Source organism: Solanum dulcamara, chromosome 7 (genome assembly GCF_947179165.1).
Source record: "Solanum dulcamara chromosome 7, daSolDulc1.2, whole genome shotgun sequence".
NCBI lineage: Eukaryota > Viridiplantae > Streptophyta > Magnoliopsida > Solanales > Solanaceae > Solanum > Solanum dulcamara.
This window is the reverse complement of record NC_077243.1, coordinates 10,149,619-10,169,701: the sequence shown is the minus strand read 5'-3', so window position 1 is coordinate 10,169,701 and position 20,083 is coordinate 10,149,619. Positions and strand designations below refer to the sequence as shown.

At 33.3% G+C, this 20,083-nt stretch overlaps 2 protein-coding genes and 1 pseudogene across 2 annotated transcripts; all 3 read right to left on the bottom strand.

The window, feature by feature from the left end:
• Nucleotides 1-233: 233 nt before the first annotated feature.
• Nucleotides 234-4,784, bottom strand: LOC129894032 (protein JOKA2). The gene is made up of 8 exons (XM_055969524.1): nt 4,692-4,784; nt 4,470-4,597; nt 2,135-3,519; nt 1,929-2,052; nt 1,585-1,842; nt 1,322-1,471; nt 668-1,237; nt 234-554 (listed from the first exon to the last, which is right to left on the bottom strand). Exons 2-8 carry the CDS (start codon nt 4,497-4,499, stop codon nt 459-461), a joined length of 2,613 nt encoding a protein of 870 aa, XP_055825499.1. The 5' UTR covers nt 4,500-4,597; nt 4,692-4,784; the 3' UTR covers nt 234-458.
• Nucleotides 4,785-10,711: 5,927 nt separating this feature from the next.
• On the bottom strand, nt 10,712-11,404 carry LOC129895317 (uncharacterized). The gene has a single exon (XM_055971015.1). It carries the CDS (start codon nt 11,284-11,286, stop codon nt 10,894-10,896), a length of 393 nt encoding a protein of 130 aa, XP_055826990.1. The 5' UTR covers nt 11,287-11,404; the 3' UTR covers nt 10,712-10,893.
• A 1,926-nt stretch (nt 11,405-13,330) lies between these two features.
• LOC129894491 (protein DETOXIFICATION 16-like) lies at nt 13,331-15,724 on the bottom strand (annotated as a pseudogene).
• Nucleotides 15,725-20,083: the final 4,359 nt, after the last annotated feature.

The following is a 20,083-nucleotide window of genomic DNA, read 5'->3' as shown; positions in this document are numbered from 1 at the left end:
AATGACATGATCGTATAAATACTTTCTAATCCGCTAATAATACAAGAAAGTTGCACTCTTTTTTGCTCCCCGTGACTTGGATAGACCACGAGACGCTACATGGCTTAGTGTTGTTCATGTCTGATATATGACGGTTCACGAAGGATGATGAACCAGTTACCTAATCAGAACTGCTTGCCAATGACGCTAAAATAGCTCCTGATGCTTAGATATTTAGATAGAAGCCTCACTCATTTTAACAGGAAGAAAAACATTCATAATCATTGAACACCAAATATCACATGTTTCGAGATACTACCATAGCTAGTTCAAGTAATAACATAAAAGGGTTTGTCAAATCATAGTTGACAAACAGTAACCAAAACATAGCAGACACACCAGCAACCTAAGCTATCATGTCCTACCATTTATTCATACCAAAGTATCCATCATCCGATAGGACAACTATATAATCTCTCCTACTGCTCTCCAGCAATAAGATCCATGACAACACGCTTGATGCTTCCATTGTTCTTCTTAAGCAACTTCTTGTTCATTTCCTTGTTGCAGAAACCCTGCATTCACAAAATCGCTATAATCAACCTAGGAATTATTTCTTGTACAAGAAACAGGAGGGAAAAGAAAAGCTGAAACTTCCAAATTTATCTGGACATGTAAATCAACCTACCATCTCCTCCAGCTCTTCGAGGATAGGATCCCACTCAGCAACACCACAGAGATCATCAACTGACTGCTCCAAATCATACTCATTCTTCCTCAAGATCTCTTTGTTCAGATCTACCTGCTTGAAACCCATTTCCTCCAGCTCCTGGAGGAGGGACATCTCAACTTCGTTATTTCCTCTGACATCCTGGAGCGGTGCCTGCATAGCTACAGCCGTTGATGGTGGCATGGAAGAATCCACTTGTGCTTTCTCAGTTAAATCAATAATTGGATATGAAATTGGTGAACCAGAAGCAGCTGGAGAACTTGACTTGTCACCAAAACCAACCAACAAGCTATCATTAATAGGAAACTTGGCCTCCTGCTCCTTGTTTTGGTTTACTTCAGCCACTGAATCAACCAAGTCAATTGTGCTGGAGCTCTTAGGCTCAGGAAGGACATTCTGAGGTTCTGAATTCACATTTATAATATCAGATCCAGACGAACCAGTGCTGGCAGGAGGTAAATTCAAGTTTAACCCCTGAAAAGCTTCATGGACCAGCCCCTTTTTTGGCAGGCTTAATAGAGCATCGACCTGCATGAACAAGGATGGGACATTCTTAATATCAAAATTAGATCAACATCATCAAGGATATCGAGGCACCCAAACCACACTGACCTGGATAAGCACCCATACACGCTGGCCAAATTTCTGCCCTGAAGACGAAGCCAACCTCCAGTAGGATATGTACCTACCAGGATGCTCAGGAGCAGTAAAATCAACTGCCACATCAACCTCCTGGTCAACAGCCAGGCCAGCTGTAGTTATCTGCAATGCATATGAAATCAGATCATGAAAACTACCCAAATAATTAACTCAGCAACTGTCAACAACAGGGAATTTACAAGCACAAGAAACTAATTTCTTGTAGAACTTCTCACCTCTAATTCAACAGAGAATCTATCACTTAATTTATCTCCCCCAATCCAAACAAGTTGAGTTCCTTGAGGCCAGACGAGATTACCATTGTTCTTCATTCTCCAGATCTTGGTAAATCGAGTCAAGGGGGCAATGATGGTTCCATCCAGGATATTGACATCCTGTATGAAGCGGCTGTCCAGCTTTGGCCGACCTGGTTTCAACCCATAGCCTCGAGAGACTTGTGGGACAGTTGGGGGACGAGGACGCAACCTGCCATGCTGTAAGACGCAAAAAAAAGGGGGGAGTTAATAGAGGAGAAACAGAGAGAGATGTTATGAGAATTTTGGAAAATGACTCCTTTTACCAGATCATGTAAGCCCTTGAAAGACCAGGGATGCGGGTAAGTTGAAGGACGATCAATACTGATGTAATCATCATCATTTCCCATTTCAGCAAAACATATGCTGCAGAGATCATAGTTCTCCTTCCTACATGAGCATAGGATTGGCTATATCATTTAATGTCAGCTCAGATAAAAACAACAAATAAATACAATTACAGGGTCCTTACACTTTAGATATGAACCTAGGGCCAGTTATCGGATGAACCCCACAACCATCACAGCGAACACCTTTATGGAAAATAGTCCCAGTCCCATCACTGTGATTATGTCTCCTTTTAAGTGGGACCTCAAAAGAGAAGTTCTGAGGTGGGATAGGGTTATTTACTGTTGGCACCCCAGAAAATGGACACTCATTCACAGAAATCAGTGGAACTAGACAATTGACAGCAGGTCTGAAGCCATCATACGGCATCGCCATTGAACTGCCACTGGAACCTGCATTAGAAGAATCATTTCCATTCACAGTGTTCATATGAACTGGACGTGAAGGAGTGAAGCCAACACAAGGCATCTTGATTGAACTGCCACCGGAATCTGCATTAGGAGAATCCCAGTTGCCTTGTTTCAGTTTACTGGAACTTGCAGAGCCACCCAAATCAACCGGCTTAGCTACTGGATGGCCCTTGCTTGGCTGCTCATCAGAAGGCTTTTCTGGTGGAGTAGGTGAGGCCTGCACATAGGCAAAGCCAACAGTCTTTCCATAAATATTACGAACATCATATTTCTTATCCTTGTCGACGCTGTTTAGCAGTGATGTCTGAGCATTAGAACCTTTGAATGATGACGACTGAGCTTCGGTTCGATCACCTTCCAAAGTTTTGGATTTAGATATTAGCTTGACCGAGGTATCTACAGGTTCATTGAAGACCTCAGGTTTTGGTTCTGTAGTCTTCAATGTTAGGTCCTCACCATGTAGTGCTGTGAGGTGCCCATTCTTCTTTGGGAATGGCTCTCCACTTTTAACATTTGGTTTTCCCCCATCAACACTCATAGTATTTCCATTGGATACTCCACTATGGGAGCCAGCTTCTTTGACAGGCTGAGGCCCTGAAGCCTGATTTTGGTAGTAAGATAGCCCCATCTCAGACAGAGCATCAACAAGCTCAGCAAGGATGGGAGTAGAGGATGAGGCGGATGTAGTCATATCAGAACAGACCTTCATCACAGATTCACGCAGAGGTTCTGGAATGTACTTGAGAACATCCGAAACACGGGAATTCAAGTTTAGGAATGGAGGCTGGACCCGAGGTGATCGTAAGGGAGTAGAATTTCCACTAGATCTAGCTGAAGGTCTGCCACTTCTTTCAGCAGCATTCAACCTCACAGATATTCTCAAGGGATTCAGGTCCTGCCTCACAACGTCCTGCAGATCCTCATCATCAACAAGTGTTACTACATCGCCATCCTCATCAATGTATGTTAGTGTGAGTTCAGCATCATGAGCAAAATTGAAAAGATGAATAATCTTGTCTCTCAATCCACCAATGTTAAGATCAAGTTTCTCATTGATGACACAAGCATTGAACCGCCTGAGTGTCTCTTCATACTTGACCTGCAAATAACGAAAGATGCTAAAGTAGGGCCACAAAAAAGAGAGGTCACTCCAAACCCAACACAGGAGCTCTACCATAGCTCAGCAATATTATTTTCACAAGTTGAAAAACTGGTGGTCAATAAAGTAGGTTGAAAATGAGGTCTCATATCCAACTCCTAGCGGAAACAAAAACATTTTAGATATTTCTTCTCTTCTAATCTGTCCCAGACTTGAAAGACAGGGTTACCTGCGCTTGGTAGGATACTGCAGGTAGACGGTTATCAAATAAAAAGAACACATAACAAGAAATTCGGGATGTTCTCATCTAGAACAAACTAATGTGATGTATACAAATGTAAATACTCTTAACATTACAAGGCACAAAAAGGAAAAGGTAAACCACAAAAACGGCAGTCCTTACGCAATTGAATGTCCAACCACCCGCAAAAGTTAAAATTACGCATGAGATTCACCTTCCACCCCAAAAAAAAAAAGAAGCAAGCAAGAAACAACTAGCCCAAAACCACACGGGAAGACAGAAAAAGTCCCAAAATGCTAACTCTACTATCAATAACATTTGTAAATATATATATATATATATTTTGCATGTTAAAACTAGATTTGACTCTGCATAAACAGCAATTCTTAAAAATGGTTAAGCACAAACAATCGTGAAGAGAACAGTATACTAAAAAAATACTCGCAGAGGTGATAAAATTTCGACCAATCACTCACGAAAAAAAAGTCCCAACTCTTTCGATTTGCAGAAGAAATAACACAAATTTAGCCCTTAAACAAAGATCACACCAAATCCGAAACTAATACATAAATTAGCAAAAACAAAAAAAAAAGGGGGGGGGGGGGATAGAAGTTCTTATCAACTCAAAACATAAAGACGATATGAAAGCCGATATTAGTAACACAAATATATAAAGAACAAAAAAAAAGGAAAATTCAGAAAATCGAACCTTGATCACAATAGATGACTCCATAGCCATAGCTAGGTAGAGTGAGATTTCAGTAGACAATCGAGTTCCAGGTAAGCCCGCAGAACCTTTTTAAGTAGGAACAAACAGATGATAACAAAACCCTAACCCTAGAAATTGAAGAGGAACAATTCAACAGAGTATAGAGCGATATATACGGTGAAACAGAAGCAGGAGAAAAAAAGAAGAAGAGAGTAATCTCACGTAATGAATCCACGCGTATCCGTAAGCCGCGCTTCTCTCACTGGAAAAACCCAAACGTTATGTGTAGGATCACTTTTATACTACCTTTTGTGGGTAAGCTCCGATATTTCTTAGGCTTTTATTATTATTAATTAAATTTTATTTTTTTTCAAAAACTTTATTTCTTGCTTCTAAAGAAATCTACATGGCTAAGGAAACCAAAAAGTCTTCTGAAACATATCCGAACGGATAACAATTTGTTTGAGAGAAATGATATATAATGGGCCTTAAGGAATGGACCTGGTATGATATAATACGCTCTGGTCACGGTTTGAATTAAAATTGATTCAAATCGAAAAATTAAACTCAATTAATTAAACAAATAAATTTTTATTTTATTTAATTTTATATTTTTAAAAATTAATAATATTTGATTTGATTTTGATTTTGTTTAATAATATTGAAGAAACAACTTAATCGAACCAATAAATTATATACAAAATTTTTAAATTATATATACATAATATATATTTTTATGAGAAAAATGTCACTTTAATGAAAATAGTAAGGTATGATGTATCTTTTATTTGTGCAGTAATATCGATAGCTTATGCATTATTCAGTAAATTTATGTTATTTAGTATATTGGATTAACTAATAATATAAGTAGAAAGTTAGACATAATTGGAGTTCTGTTATAAGAATTAGGGTAATTTTCACAAACCACGCTAGCATAGGTGCTAATTACTCAATGCATTGATAGTTTCAATAATTACATTCCTTGTCGAGTTGCCTACACTGTATCTAGCGAATGTATCTCATATTTCTCCTCTATTGCTTGCCTCTCTCGATCCTCTGTTCTTTATATGTGTTTCACAATGTATTTAAGTTCTACAATTTTATGTATATGTGTATTCAATATTAATTTCTTGTATCTGTATAGTCAAAATTAATTTCATTTAGTGTATCCTATATCAATTTTATCAGGTATATTCGATATTAAGTTCGTTAGTTTATCCGGTATCTAGTGTATCTATGCATATATACATGTATAAGAGTTTCACAATTTAATATACATGTGTATCCAATATCAATTTCGTCAGTGTATCAAATATCTAGTACATTAGTGCATAGATACATGTATGTGGATAATAATACATGTATCTAATATCAAAAAATATAATTCGTGCATAAATATATGTATATAATATCAAAATATGCACATCAATTGCCTCTAAGTGAAATCACCATCAAGTAGGAAAAAAAAGAGATAGAAAGAGAAAAAAAGAGGGGAGAAGGTTGAGGGCGGGAGGAGCGGAAAGAGGAAAGAGCGAGAGAGGGGGAGAAAGCAAGGGAAAGATCTAGAGAAAGATGGAGAGAGAGGGTGGAGAGAGCGAGCGAATAAAAGGGGATGAGAGAAAAAGAGCGCGAGATATTATGTAATTATTTTAAAATATAGTAAGATTTAGTAGATACGGTATAGATGTTTGTCTAATTAGGTAGTTTTTTCAATGAATTATAAGATCTCAAATGGCACGAAGACAATTTAGTTCCTTTTGAATGAATTGTTATCTTATTTTTTCTCTTTTGAATGAATGATTTTTATTTTATTTTCATGTACGATTAATAATTGAACAATCAAATCGAAATCGATAACAACCAAATTGATAAAGATAGATTATATTATATTTGGTTTAATTTTAATATTTAAAAATCGATTTAATTTTTTATTTTGACCAATAACAATTCCAAATCAACCCCTAAACATCTCTAAATATGGTATTGAAAATGTTAATTCCATAATTTAAGTTTTAGTTTTATAAAAATACTATATGATTATTATATTTTTTATTTGATTCTTATACTAAAAATAAATATTTTATTTTATTTCTTTATTTAGAAAAAATTATTTTTATATTAAATAAGATATATAGTAGACTCTTAAAGTTTACAATTGAAGAATTTTAAATTAAAGTAGTATATATACCTCCTTGTCGATCATTCTCAATTATAAGAAATTACTAGATACAAAAGCCCGTGATTATTTTAGTTATCTCATTTTGTATGGACATAAATAGAATTAGAAGAGTTAATCAAATTTCTATATAATTTTTAAATATTACAATATTTTAAACGTAATTTTTAAATAATATATGTTACTCACTTTGTCACAATTTATGTGACACATATGAAATTTTGAGAGTTAATCAAATTTTCATATGCTTTTTAAATATTTAAAGTTTTTAATTATTGTCATTTATAATACTCTTAATTAACGTAATTTTCAAATAATATATGTTCCCCTCTTTCTCGCGCATGTGTCACATTTAAAAAATTGAGAGTTAAACAAATTTAATATGTTTTTAAAGATATTTTAAGTTGTTAATTAATTATTATGATTTACAATAATCTTAATGTAATTTTCAAATAATATGTGTTATTCCCTGTTCTAATTTATGTGGCACAATTGCAATTTCGAAAGTTAATCAAAACATAATTTTCAAATAATGTATGTTACTCCTTCTGTCCCAATTTATGTGGCACATGTGAAACTTGAGAGTAAATCAAAATTTTAATATGTTTTTCATTCACTTTTAACATAATTACATAATTTTTAAATAGCATATTATCACACTATTTTTTCATAATTTTAAATACATAACATAATATAAAATAAAAATAAGATAAATAAATTAAAATAAAAAAAATATTAAATATATAAATAAAAGAAATTAAAGAAAAAGGACAAATTGATCAAATAATTGACTAACTCTAAGCTCTCAACATTCGCTTCTATAATATAGTCAAAAATGTGTAAATCAGTCGTCTATCGTCATTTGTTATATGTCATATTATTATTTCTATTATTTTTTTATTTTTGGTTGCTAGTATTGATTTGTTTGTTTATTTATTTATTTTTCTTCTCTTTTTTTTCTTCTTCACTTCAAAGTTCCTACAATATAATTATGGGCATGCATTATTCGAATTAAATTAAAAAATCAAATCAAATTAAACCAAATTTTATTTTGGATTGATTTTTTGATTTGGTTACGGATTTAGAATAAAAAAACCAAAAAATCAAAAAAATCGAATCATTTTATATGTTATATATATTTATATTTATATATATATTACTAATTACATATATAATATTTAGGTTAAGAATTAAAGTTATAATTAATCATTTTTATTCCTTTTTTTTAGTTAGATGATTTTTATTAGGGTATTACCAATTTACCGTACTAGAATATTTAGGCTTGATTCACTGGCCATTCTTATTTCACTAAGTATTGTGTTTTAAAGTTTTACTCGTAACTTATATTAGAAAGTATATTTAAGAGATTCAATATTACTACTTCTCATTGTATGTAATTTTTATTTTTTTAAGCATGCAAATATAACATTGATTATGGTATTAATTATTGACATAACTGAATAGCCGAACCGAAAAAAAATAAATTGAGAAGAGAAAAACCGAACCCAACCATTTTTTTTGGTTTGAATTGGATTATACTTTTTTAAAATCGAAAATCGAAAAATCAAACCCAAATAACATAAAATCTAACCAAAAAACCGAATACACACCTCTAAATGTAACTATCACAGCTCCTACAATAATCATCAACTCTTTTTTTAAAGTTTTTTTTATAAGCTTTTCGATATTTTTGTAACAAATTTTTAGAGTTTAAAAATATGTCACAAGGTGTCTTTAGCCTAATTTTATCTTTCAAAACTTCAATAATAATTACTCACAAAAAAATAACATTGATTTTGTAGCTTGTTCTGTTTCTTTATGCTCTATCAATGTCTACTCAAAGTATAGTTGGAATTGTGGGCTTGGATAATATCACCATGAAAATATTTTAAGAAAAGAAAAATGAGATAATTACGCCACATTGCCATTCGGCCAAAGTAATTATCAAAAAAATGATCATTCACTGTATAGACATGTATAGACATGTATAGTCAAGTTATATTCAATTTTTAAATGTATCATAATGTATATTTAGTGTATAACTCATGTATAAATAATATAAATAAAATATAATTATATTTACTGTAAACTAATTAATTTATTATATATATATATATATATATTTAAAATTATCGCTAAATCAAATACTATTTTGAATCTGATTTCATTGAGAGTGGAGATTTTTTTTTTTTTGTTGTTGTTGTAGATAGAAAGCCTCTAATTAGCTATCAATGGAGATTTTGGGAAAGATGAAAAATATGTGAAATCTTACACATTCAGGGCGCCCCACGTGAGATTTTGGGAAAGAGTCAAAAGAGTATTTATTGTGGTTGAAAATATTTTTGTGGGGGTAATAAAAGCTCACAAATTTTAGGTGTGTACTAAAAAAAAATTGTAATTAAAGAGGGAATATTTTTATTTTTTCTCATTTAATAACTATATAAAGTAATAATAGTCAAATTTAGAATTTTAAAATATTATTAATAAAATTTGGTAAAATATTTTTCTATTTCAAAATAATTGATATTTTTAGTTTGGACACACTCAGTAAGAAAAGTACTTAATCCTAGAAAGTAAGATGTATTTTTATTAAACTATCCTATTTATTTTTTTGTGTTTGATATGTTGACAAAATCTATTATCCTTGTGTTGAAGTAGATTATCAAAATGTGAAATGTCACTAGTAAAATTTATTTTTTCTATTTTTAATAGAAAATTAATATTAACTAATCAAAGATGAAAAAATTAAATAGTATTTCCCTCTATATCAAATACACCCTTCATTTTTAATTATTTGAAATGTGTTTTTTGGTACTTTAATGGATGAAATGTGTTTAATTGTAGCTATTCAAGTGTAAAACATTAAATAACCGTTTGATCATTATAAAAAAAATAAGTTATTTTATTTGAAATTCTTGTTGTTGGAGTTATGTTTGATCATACTATTTCATTTTTTTAAAATTTAAATGTACTCTTTTTTAAATATAATTTATATCCTAAATTTGTAAAAACTAAAAAGTTTACTCAACTTAGCTTTCACAACTCCATTGTACTACAAAAAGAAAACAATTTTACTATTGACTATTGAAAGCAATCACAGAGGATCATATTTTCGTCTCCAATAAACAATATTATTATTGACTATTGAAGCAATCAAACTCTGAACCTGAAGAACCAGCTGGATCTAGTCCCTTGCAATCATATTTTTATCTCCAATAACATCGCCAATAAATCACAATTTTTAGTATTGAAACAACTTCAACATAATTTTCATCGAATTGCAAGGTCTAAGAAGCAAAATCATTTTTTAATAAATCGGTGCATTTACGCCACTTCAAATTCTTATCTTTCACTACCCAAAATCAACGTACATGCTCCATATGAAATCAGGCTATTAAAAAGATTTGTTTATAAATATTATTTCCGCTGTGTCAGCTCTCAATGTATATGATATTTTTTTGTATTTTGAAAATTAAATAATTTAAGTTTGATCAAAATTTACACATGAATTTTTTAAAATAAAATTTATATATTTATAAATTATGTAAAAAATATTATAAGTTATAATAATTGATAATTCAAAATATAAAAAATTTATAATAAAAAATAGACTTTTTATTAATCTGAAATTGAGACAGAGGAATTAATATTCAAGGCAGGGCTGTATCACTGGATTTGAATATCCACCATAGTGGCCGCGTGATTGGGTAATATTGTCCGCACAGCGAATGAGGAAGCTTCCATCAAACTGCAAGAAAAGAATGAGAAAGCACCATAACATCATTACCTGTTACAATCGACTGCAGAATCAGGATACAGTCATATTATATTGATTTGTCTCAACTCTTGGACAAATTAATTGAAATAGAAATAAGGAGTCCATATGGAATAATGTTTTGCATATACAAGTTTTTCTGGGAATATAGTATTGATATCAATGATTGTGCAGTGATATAAGAATGTTGAGTGCCATATTAGCCAATTAAAAATGAGTCTTACACAAACTTCAGATTTTTTTTTTAAAAAAACAGAGTGAAAATGAACTTGGATTTAATATGAACACTACAATATCTCAGAAAAAAAGAAGATGTACACTTTGATGAACTTGGCTCTATCAAAGTTTTAGCCCAAGATCCGAATAAAAAAAAATCATGTACTCCATGCCAAAAGTGAATTTAAAATTGTGAATAATTAGTGAGAGTTAATAGTAATTTTTTTTTCCACAGAGTTAATAGTAAATTAATGCACTCATAAAAGCGCCGTTGCGATTAATCCCAAAATCACAACCCCAGAAATTGCAACAAATCCCTTCTCCTTAATCACTTCATTCACCACATACACTACCACCTCCGACGTAATCTTCTTCCCGTCCTTAGCAAGAATACGGCGTCGTTTCCCGACGAAAGCTAGGAGTACAACCACCGTTATCCACGCCACAACGGTGGTTCGGACGGCCAGAACAATGAATCCGGCCACCACAACGGCGGCTGCAAAAATAAACGGGAAAACAGAGGCGGCTTCCTTGTCGCCGGAGGAGAAGATAATAGTAGTAGTGGAGAAAGAAATGAAGAGAAAGAACAAACAAGTCGTCGTCGTCATCGTAGTGTTTATATTGAAAAAACTTTGTTCTGATATATTCATATTTTCTAGTCTCTCTGAATTCCCCCCCTCCCCGGGAAATTGCAGTATGTTTAGGAGAATAGATGTATTGAGTATTTGAGAGGAAGAAAAAGAAGAATTGAAGGAGCAAAATAATGGATGTTAGTTGAATTAATCATTAAAAGTTAATAATGCTTTTTTTTTTTTTGGGAAACCAATATTTCATGACAGGAATTGGAAGGCATATGGGTGCACATGGTAAGGTTGGCAAATTAGGAGAAGCTCGTACCTGAATTTTGGTAACATTTGCCTTTTTTAGTTTATTTTATAAATTTATTTAAATTGCAATTTTAAAATATTACTTTCTTTCTTTTATATTATATCAAGTCAAATAATATTATATTATATCTAATTTTATTACTCTATATTTTTCAGGAGAATAATTTAGGAATAATCAAAAAAATAATGATAAAAAAATAGCTTTTAATTTATATTTATAAATAATTTTTCTTAAAAAGTGTGTCATACCTTAACAATTCACCTAATACGATTAGACTAGATGGAGTAACAACTTCTTTTTGTTTTGATCATAATTAGGGAAAAAAATATACTATTGTCTATAAATGATCCTGTATCGCAATTATTATTATTTTTTAAAAGGGAATGATCTTCTTGATTGTTAGTTAGATTTTCTTTATTTACTTAATGTAAAATTTCTCTTTAGGTATATTCTCAACTTTTTTTCAATTGTCACTTTTCTTTTCGACTTTTAATTGTCGCTTGAAGTTATCTATTTTTGTTTACTTTTCTACAACTGAAGAAATATATGTGAGGGCAATTTGGAGCTATGCTACTAACTAGGCAATCCACTGTCGTCAGAATTATGGAGAACCATCGTCTTTTTTAACTTAAACTTTCCCTCGTTTTTTTTTTTAGGGATAATAGATAAGTACTCCCCTCAACTATTATAATCAAAATTATTAGGACATATTTTAATTATATATGAGTCCTATTACAGTTCTAAATTATTTTGAAGTGTAATAAACACATTCTAAAACCTATATAATCATTTTAAGTGTTGTATATTCGTCTTCACGTCAGCGCATCGTCAGATCTAAAAAAGAAATAAAAAAAATTAAAATTATTTTTTTTAAAAAAAGAAATTTAATTTAAATTGTGCTCACCGTATATTGCCTAAGCTAAATCTTTAATATGCATTTTTTTTTCTGAATTTTATGTTAAGTGTTTGAGTAAAAAAGAAAAGAAAAAGAAAAATTCTTCCGTAAATATACAAATTGATGAAATATCTGAAAAAAGATCACCGGCAATTTAAGTATGTTGTGAAAAAAATATTTATTTTTCTAAAAATGATAAAATTAGGCTCTATTTCATAATGAAAAAAAAGAAATTTTAATTAAAAAGATATCAACTTAAGTTTTAATTTTAACTATAATGAAAATGTCCAATTGAAAATGGACATGTGTCCAAATTAGTCACATTTTACACTTTTTTTCCGTCTCTCACTTGTCTCAAAGAGAGTGAACACAATCTCGGTGCCACTTCAGCACTAAAGAGTATGTTTATTACACTTTAAAATAATTCAGAGAGTAATACGACCCATGTATAGTTAAAGTGTGTCGTAGCGATTTCGATTATAATTGAGAAGGTAATTGTTCATTATCCCCTTTTTTTCAAACTTAAACTTTCTTCAAAGTGTTTCAAAAGAGACAGTTTGTTGATTGAAACCCCCAAACATCCACGAAGGGTGTGGTGGAATGATTAAAGATTTTTCTACTGTTAGTCTGATGTTATGTTTTGAGTTTGAACTATTTTGATAATAGCAAGTGATAGGAACCTTTTACCTTAATTAGTTAGCCAATTTTGAAGTTGTCGACCATGTATTTCAAAAACCAGCCTAACAAAAATGTCTCCATCAAATATAACAACCATTGTACCAGACATAAATATATTTGTGGCTCCGAAATTCAGAGGCGTGAATTAATGTTGTTTTTGATTGACATTATGGTTAATTAATTACAAATTATACTTCTTGCCAGTTGCTATCATACGTTTCCTCCAATGGGCGACTTTTTTTATGGTATGTGCTTGTGGGAGATAGCAAGCATTCGATGAAATAGTTTTAGGTCCATGCAAACAATTCGTACGTGTTTCAGAAACCTGTACCTTACACATGCGTGGCCTTCGTTGCCTGATCAAAATTTATAAAGTTTCTGGTTAAAACAATAGTGGTTCTTGTTCCACTACAATCAAGTACAAGCAACTGATATATAGTTTGTAACTAAAGATCAAATTTTGAACTTACCTGAAGCTCCCAATTTGTGCGCAAGGTAATAAGTAGAAGAAGTAATGCTTGAAGACCACTACCACTTATAATTCCAGTCCAAAGACCCTGCTACCATCATCATGCCATAAAAGAAACAATATATATATGAGCCTCAAATAAACTCAGACTATCTAGTAAAACATATATGGCCAGGGAAAAGGTCCAACTTTGCTCGTGTACAATTTGAAATTGCCCAATTTTTCCTGTCTCACTTTTGATCCATTCATACTGTGTTGTTAGCAAATCTTCTTATATTTATTATTGTCATTGACGGAGCTCCATGTATCCAAAGTTTTCGAAAAAAGTCAAAATTTACCCATCAACTTTTGACTATGGTTTAAACTTACCCTCAAAGTGGAGCTCCTGCAGCGATTCAAGGGTGAACACAAGACTTTTCCATAGTGGCACCCATAATATTAGGCCAAAAATGTAACAAAGAACAAAGTTGTTCAATTTCAAACAAATATGGGACAAATTTGATCCTTTTCATACGATTTAACTGAGTAATTTTAATAATGAATCGATACTAAAATTTGCAAGTGAAAAATTTGTTGCCTTTCCTCCAAGGTGGAACCCAAAGGTTAAAAGGACTGCACAAGGAAATCCAACAAGATAATAGGCTCCTAGATTGACTAGTGAACCAAGTTTCTGCCAACCACATCCTCTTGCAATACCTAAGTTAAAAGTTGTCACCAATGCACTTAATTTTTGTATTTAGGCAGCTATAGGGTTGAGTTTTTTTTGTTTTTTGTTTTTAATAACAAGCATATGGCTTCATTTTTAGATAGTTTGATTTCTGACCTGAAAGAACCCCTTGGATTCCATCCATGAAATTGGACAATGCAAGCACTGGCATGATTGCAGCCAGATATTTCACCACTTCATCTTCATTAGTGTATATATATCCCCACACATTTCTTGCTGCAACTGCTATTCCACTTAGTAATAGGCCCTCTACCACAGCAAGAAGCAGGACGACATGTGCTACTAACTTGGCTGCCTTAGGTCTCCCTGCCCCCAATTCATTCGATACCTGTGTATTTTTCCCCAAGACAGACAACAAACAACATGAAAATTTAATTCTTTTCGAGTATATACCTAGTAAAAGTAAAAGATGATTTTGTGGCAAGTTACCTTACTGCAATACCAAATCCGAAGGGAATCCTGAATACCAGAGAATTGATACTTAGGCTGGGGAAAGATAAAAAGAGTTAACATTTGTGATGAATTGGATCAAACTAATTTTGATGCAAAAATTCCAACTCAAAGTCACCAATTCCCTTTTGTTTGGTTTCTATCTTCGTTACCGATGAAGAAGTTCTTGACATTGTGTACACACCTGATCGCCATCATAGATGTCTCGAGCTTTGGATTAGGAAGCAGCCCTCACATGAGAACCAGAAACTCATAGGACCATTGCTCCAAGCTTGTTCCGAATTCAAAAAGTTCATATCAGATTGAGCGGTGAAAGAGACATGAGAAGGAAGTTTAGGAAATGGTTACTACTGTGACATATGCAAGAGAGCAAACAATTGAACAGACAGAACACATTGAAAAAATGGTTTTAAGAATAAAGACACCAGAACTAAGCAGACCATAAGTGCTGACGGGATGGCTAATGATAGAAAACTGAGAAGGTTTCTTGCACCCTCCTTGGAGAACCCTGTCCATGTTGCCTTGCATGATGATGCAAACCTTATATAAAGCGCCAAAATCAGCACATTGATCCAATAAGATATGGCATTACAGAGGGCAGCTCCTTTGTTTCCCATTCCCAATCTGAAAACCAATGCCCAACACAGAAACACATGAACTAAACTCGTAAAAACCAGTGCTGATCACCAGTGGTTTGAGTCTGCTTTGTGTTTGCAGGAACCTCAGTTGGCATTGGAGGAGTCCATAAGGAAAAATGCTAGGAATCAACCATCGAGCATATCGTCCAGCATGGATTGAAATTTCCATGTCTTGTCCACAGAAAGCAAATATATGCCCCGCGAATGCCCATATAATTGATAAGGGATGCCAATTGCTACCGTGGGGTCCATCCATGCACAACTTCTTCATTTGCTGCAAGGTGGTAGTAAATGTCCAAAAGACATTGCAGTTGGCACCTAATTTTGAAATATAATCTGTCATTGATGTCATGGCATCAAATGAATAATTTTTTCTCTATATATAGAGCTTAGAGCTTAGCAGATCTTTTGCAATATAACAATTCACATAGAGAAAAATATTTCGAGAGTTGTGAGGTTTCCTTTTGAGTGTGTGGTACTCATTTTTGAGTATTGTACTCGTGACTACAAGGTGTAAAATTCTTTACTATAGTAATATCCGTTGCTCCTTTTAGCCCGTGGTTTTTTTCCTTATTTAAAAGGGTTTTCACGTAAATTTCTTGGTGTTATTATTTTTTTATTTTATTTCATTATTTTGATCATATATATTTTTGTGTTAGTCCGTATTTTTTTTCAACAAACTGATATTAGAGCAATGTTTTATTTGAGTATGCTCTATGGTTGCAGCATGGTCTGAACTTCCACATCAAAAAAGATTTACTTTGATTTGCAATAGTTATATATTTTTGGAGTAAAATGATGGAAGCCAACACTAGTAGAATGATTACTTTGAATGATATTAATTATGTCATTTAGACATGATATGACACAGTTGCAGCTCTCCGAGGACATGACCTTAGATAGGAGGCTATGGAGGACTCAGACTAAGATAGTGGGCTAGGTGGCCGATCGGTTCTCCATAGTAGTCGTAGTCGCGCTCATTTGTCTTAACATAGGATTTTGCATGGGATTACTGCTTATATTAGTTGGCCCAGTCTACTTTGGGTATCCTATTTTATCTATAGTAGTTAATGCCCCTTTATCCCCGATCTTTCCTACCCTGACTTTATCGCTTTATCGCTCTCATTATTCATATCTTTATATTGTCTGTTATATGTCTGGCTTTACTGACTTATGTCTTGTTTTTTCCTTGTTTCTCCTCCCCTGTTCTTCTCTCTTAAGCCGAGGGTCTTTCGGAAACAGCCGCCCTACCTTTTAAGGTGGGGGTTAGGTCTGCGTACACTCTACCCTCCCAGACCCCACATGGTGGGATCACACTGGGTTCGTTGTTGTTGTTGTTGTTGGAAGGAAAAAAATAGAAGATTTACTTTATGCCAAGAATTTTTATAAACCAGTCTTATAATAATAAAATAGATGAAGAGTGGAATCTCTTGCACAGATAGGTTTGTGAATTTTTTAGGGAATAGTTTGACGATAATGTATTTTGAACCATATTTCTGGAGAGACACATGCTCGTACCCTATGGGAGCATCTTGAAAGCTTGTATGCTCGGAAGACTGGAATAATAAAATGTTCTTAATAAAACAAATATTAAGTTTAAAATATCATGATGGTTTTCCGATGACAAATCATCTGATAATTTTCAGGGAATCATAAACCAGTTATCTGCTATGGGCATTAAATTTGACGAAGAAATTCAAGGCTTGCTTTTGTTTGGTTCCCTACCAGACTCTTGGAAAATATTTAGAACTTCATTATCAAATTTTTCTCCGGATGGTGTGATCTTTATGGATTTCGCCAAAAGCAACGTCTTGAACAAAGAGATTGAGAACAAATGAGAAGAAAATCTCAAGGTTCTTCTTCATCGGATGTCCTGATAACTAGGGGGAAGCAAGAGTCGTGGTTCTCAGAATAGAGAACACAACAAGAGAAAATCCAGAGGCAGACTTAAGGATATTGAGTGCTATCATTTTGGCATGAAAAGGCACACAAAGAAGTTCTGTCAGAAATTGAAGAAAGAGAACAAAGACAGAAAGGAAAATAAAGAAGATGACAATGAAAATTGTCTAGCCACCGTCTCCACTAAAGATCTTGTTACTGTTCTTGATGTAAATATGATAAATATTTTTTGTGATGAGTCAAGCTGGGTTGTGGACACTGGTGTCGCATCTTATGTGACATAAAGAAAGGATTTTTTCTCTTCCTATACTCCTGGTGACTTTGAAACGTTGAGTATGGATAATGAGACTGTATCAAGAATAGTTGGTGTTCGTACAATTTTTTTAGAAACTAGTGTTGGAACTAAACTAGTTTTGAACAATGTAAAAGATTTATCTAATGTTCGTCTGCACTTAATTTCTTTTGGCGTTCTAGATAATGGATATGTTAGTACCAATGGCAGTGGAAAGTGAAAACTCATTAATGGTTCCTTGGTTGTGGATTGTGGTAACAAACATCGTGGTCTATACTAGACTATAGTTTCTACTTGTGCCAATATATTGAATGCAGTTGAGAGCGATCACTCCTCAACGTTATAGCACAAGAGGCTTAGCCACATCAGAGAGAAAAGACTCAATATTTTGGCCAAGAAGAAATTGTTGTCTGATTTTCAAAGCTAAATTAGAACATTATGAGCACTGCTTGGCGGAAAAACAAAATAGAGTCTAACCCTCCTTAAAAAAAAGAGTTTCTTGAGTTGGTGCACTCCGATTTATGCGGTCCAATGAAGACAAGGACTCTGGGTATATTAAATAAGGTTTTAGGCTTAACTCACACCCCAAAAGCTAGCTCAAAGAGAAGATAATTGCCCAAGCTTTATATGAAATTCACCCATCTCAGTAACCATTAATGTAGACTTTTTGTTATTTTTCAACACCCCACCTCATATCCAGTGCTTAGCATCTGGTGCGTGGGCAATTTTAATTTCGAGGGACCAATATTGGGTGAGACGGGTCTTGCTCTGATTCCATGTTAAATTAGGTTTTAGGCCTAACTCACACCCCAAAAGCTAACTCAAAGGGAGGAAAATTGTCCAAGCCTTATAAGAAGTCCGCCCATCTCATTAACCACCAATGTAGGACTTTTTGTCATTCTTCAATAGGATGGTGCACTTTACTTTGTCACTTTTATTTGATGATTGCTCAAGAAAACTTTGAGTCTATGTCTTAAAGACTAAAGAGCAAGTGTTGGGTGTCTTTAAGCAGTGTTGAAAGAGAAACTGAAAAGAAACTAAAATATATTCGTACTGATAATGGTGGTGAATATTGTGGATCATTTGATGAATACTGCAAGCATCAAGGTATTAGACACCAGAAGACTCCTCCTAAGACTCCTCAATTTAAAGGGTTGGCTGAGAGGATGAACAAGACCTTGATAGAAAGAGGTAATGTTTGCTTTCTAAAGCAAAGTTACCGAACTCCTTTTGGGGTGAGGCCTTATTGACCCTTGTGCATGTTATTAACTTATCTCCTGTTGTTGCTTTGCAAAGTGATGTTCCAATAGAGTTTAGTCTGGAAAGGATCTTTCCTATGACCATTTGAGAGGTGCAAAGCTTTTGTACATGTGCCGAAAGATGAGAGGTCAATGTTAGATTTCAAAACAAGGCAGTGCATCTTTATTGGATATGACCTTGATGAATTTGGTTAGATGCTATATGATCCAATCAAACCATTGAAGATATTGACAAAGCAGAGAAGCTAGAATCTTCAAATTTTGATGGCGTAGTCCATCTTGATCAAGTTCCTCATACAAGTGTGTATGACATTGGTGGGCTTGATGATCATGGTGATGCTCAAAATTAAGCCCCAGATCAATATGTTGATATTGATGATAACAATAATATTATTGATGATGCTCTTACTCATGAATTTGTGGATCAATCAAATATTCCTCTTATGACGTCCGCAAGACAACACATTACTTCCTCTCGTTATTCACCTAATGAGTATGTGTTACTCACTAACGGGGGTGAACCTAAGTGTTATGAGGAGGCCATGAAAAATGAGCATAAGGATCAATGGATTGAAGCCATGCATGATGAGATGAAATCTTTGTATGAAAACCACACTTATGAATTGGTAAATTGTCTAAGGGCATGAGAGCTTTGAAGAACAAGTAGTTATTCAAATTTAAAGTTGAAGAACACAACTTGAAGCCCTGGTATAAAGCTAGATTGATTGTTAAAGGATTTGGTCAAAGGAAGGGTATTGACTTTGACGAAATATTTTCTCCGGTAGTGAAAATGTCCTCCATTCGTACAGTTCTTAGTTTGGCTGCTAGTCTTAATTTAGAGATTGAGAAGATGAATATGAAAACGGTTTTTTTTCAAGGTGAATTAGAAGAGAAGATTTATATGAAACAACCTGAGGACTTCAAAGTAAATGGTAAAAAAAAAAATTGTGTGCAAACTCAAAAAGAGTCTCTACGGGGTAAAGCAAACTCCTATTTGTATGATCTAATGGTCTACATGGATACCCAAGAAATTTTGGGTGATCTAACGGTCTACATGGATACCCATATTTTGTCCACTTTGTTCATATTTGTATGAGCTTTTAAATATTAGTGATCCATTTAAATAAATATGGACTAAAATAGATTCATTTTTACTTAATTAGAGTGAAATTGCCACCCTTACCTGTAACACAAGTTAATGATATTTCCACAAATTTTATTTCAAGTGAAGTAATGATTCTCACTCAAACAT

Bases quoted from the DNA above. Each gene is read 5' to 3' on its own strand.
- LOC129895317 (XM_055971015.1), bottom strand. From the start codon at position 11,286: ATGAATATATCAGAACAAAGTTTTTTCAATATAAACACTACGATGACG.
- LOC129894032 (XM_055969524.1), bottom strand. From the start codon at position 4,499: ATGGCTATGGAGTCATCTATTGTGATCAAG. The intron at 1,472-1,584 runs GTGAGAAGTTCT...TATGCATTGCAG, and splicing joins GATTCTCTGTTGAATTAGAG to ATAACTACAGCTGGCCTGGC. The intron at 555-667 runs GTAGGTTGATTT...TTGTGAATGCAG, and splicing joins TCGAAGAGCTGGAGGAGATG to GGTTTCTGCAACAAGGAAAT.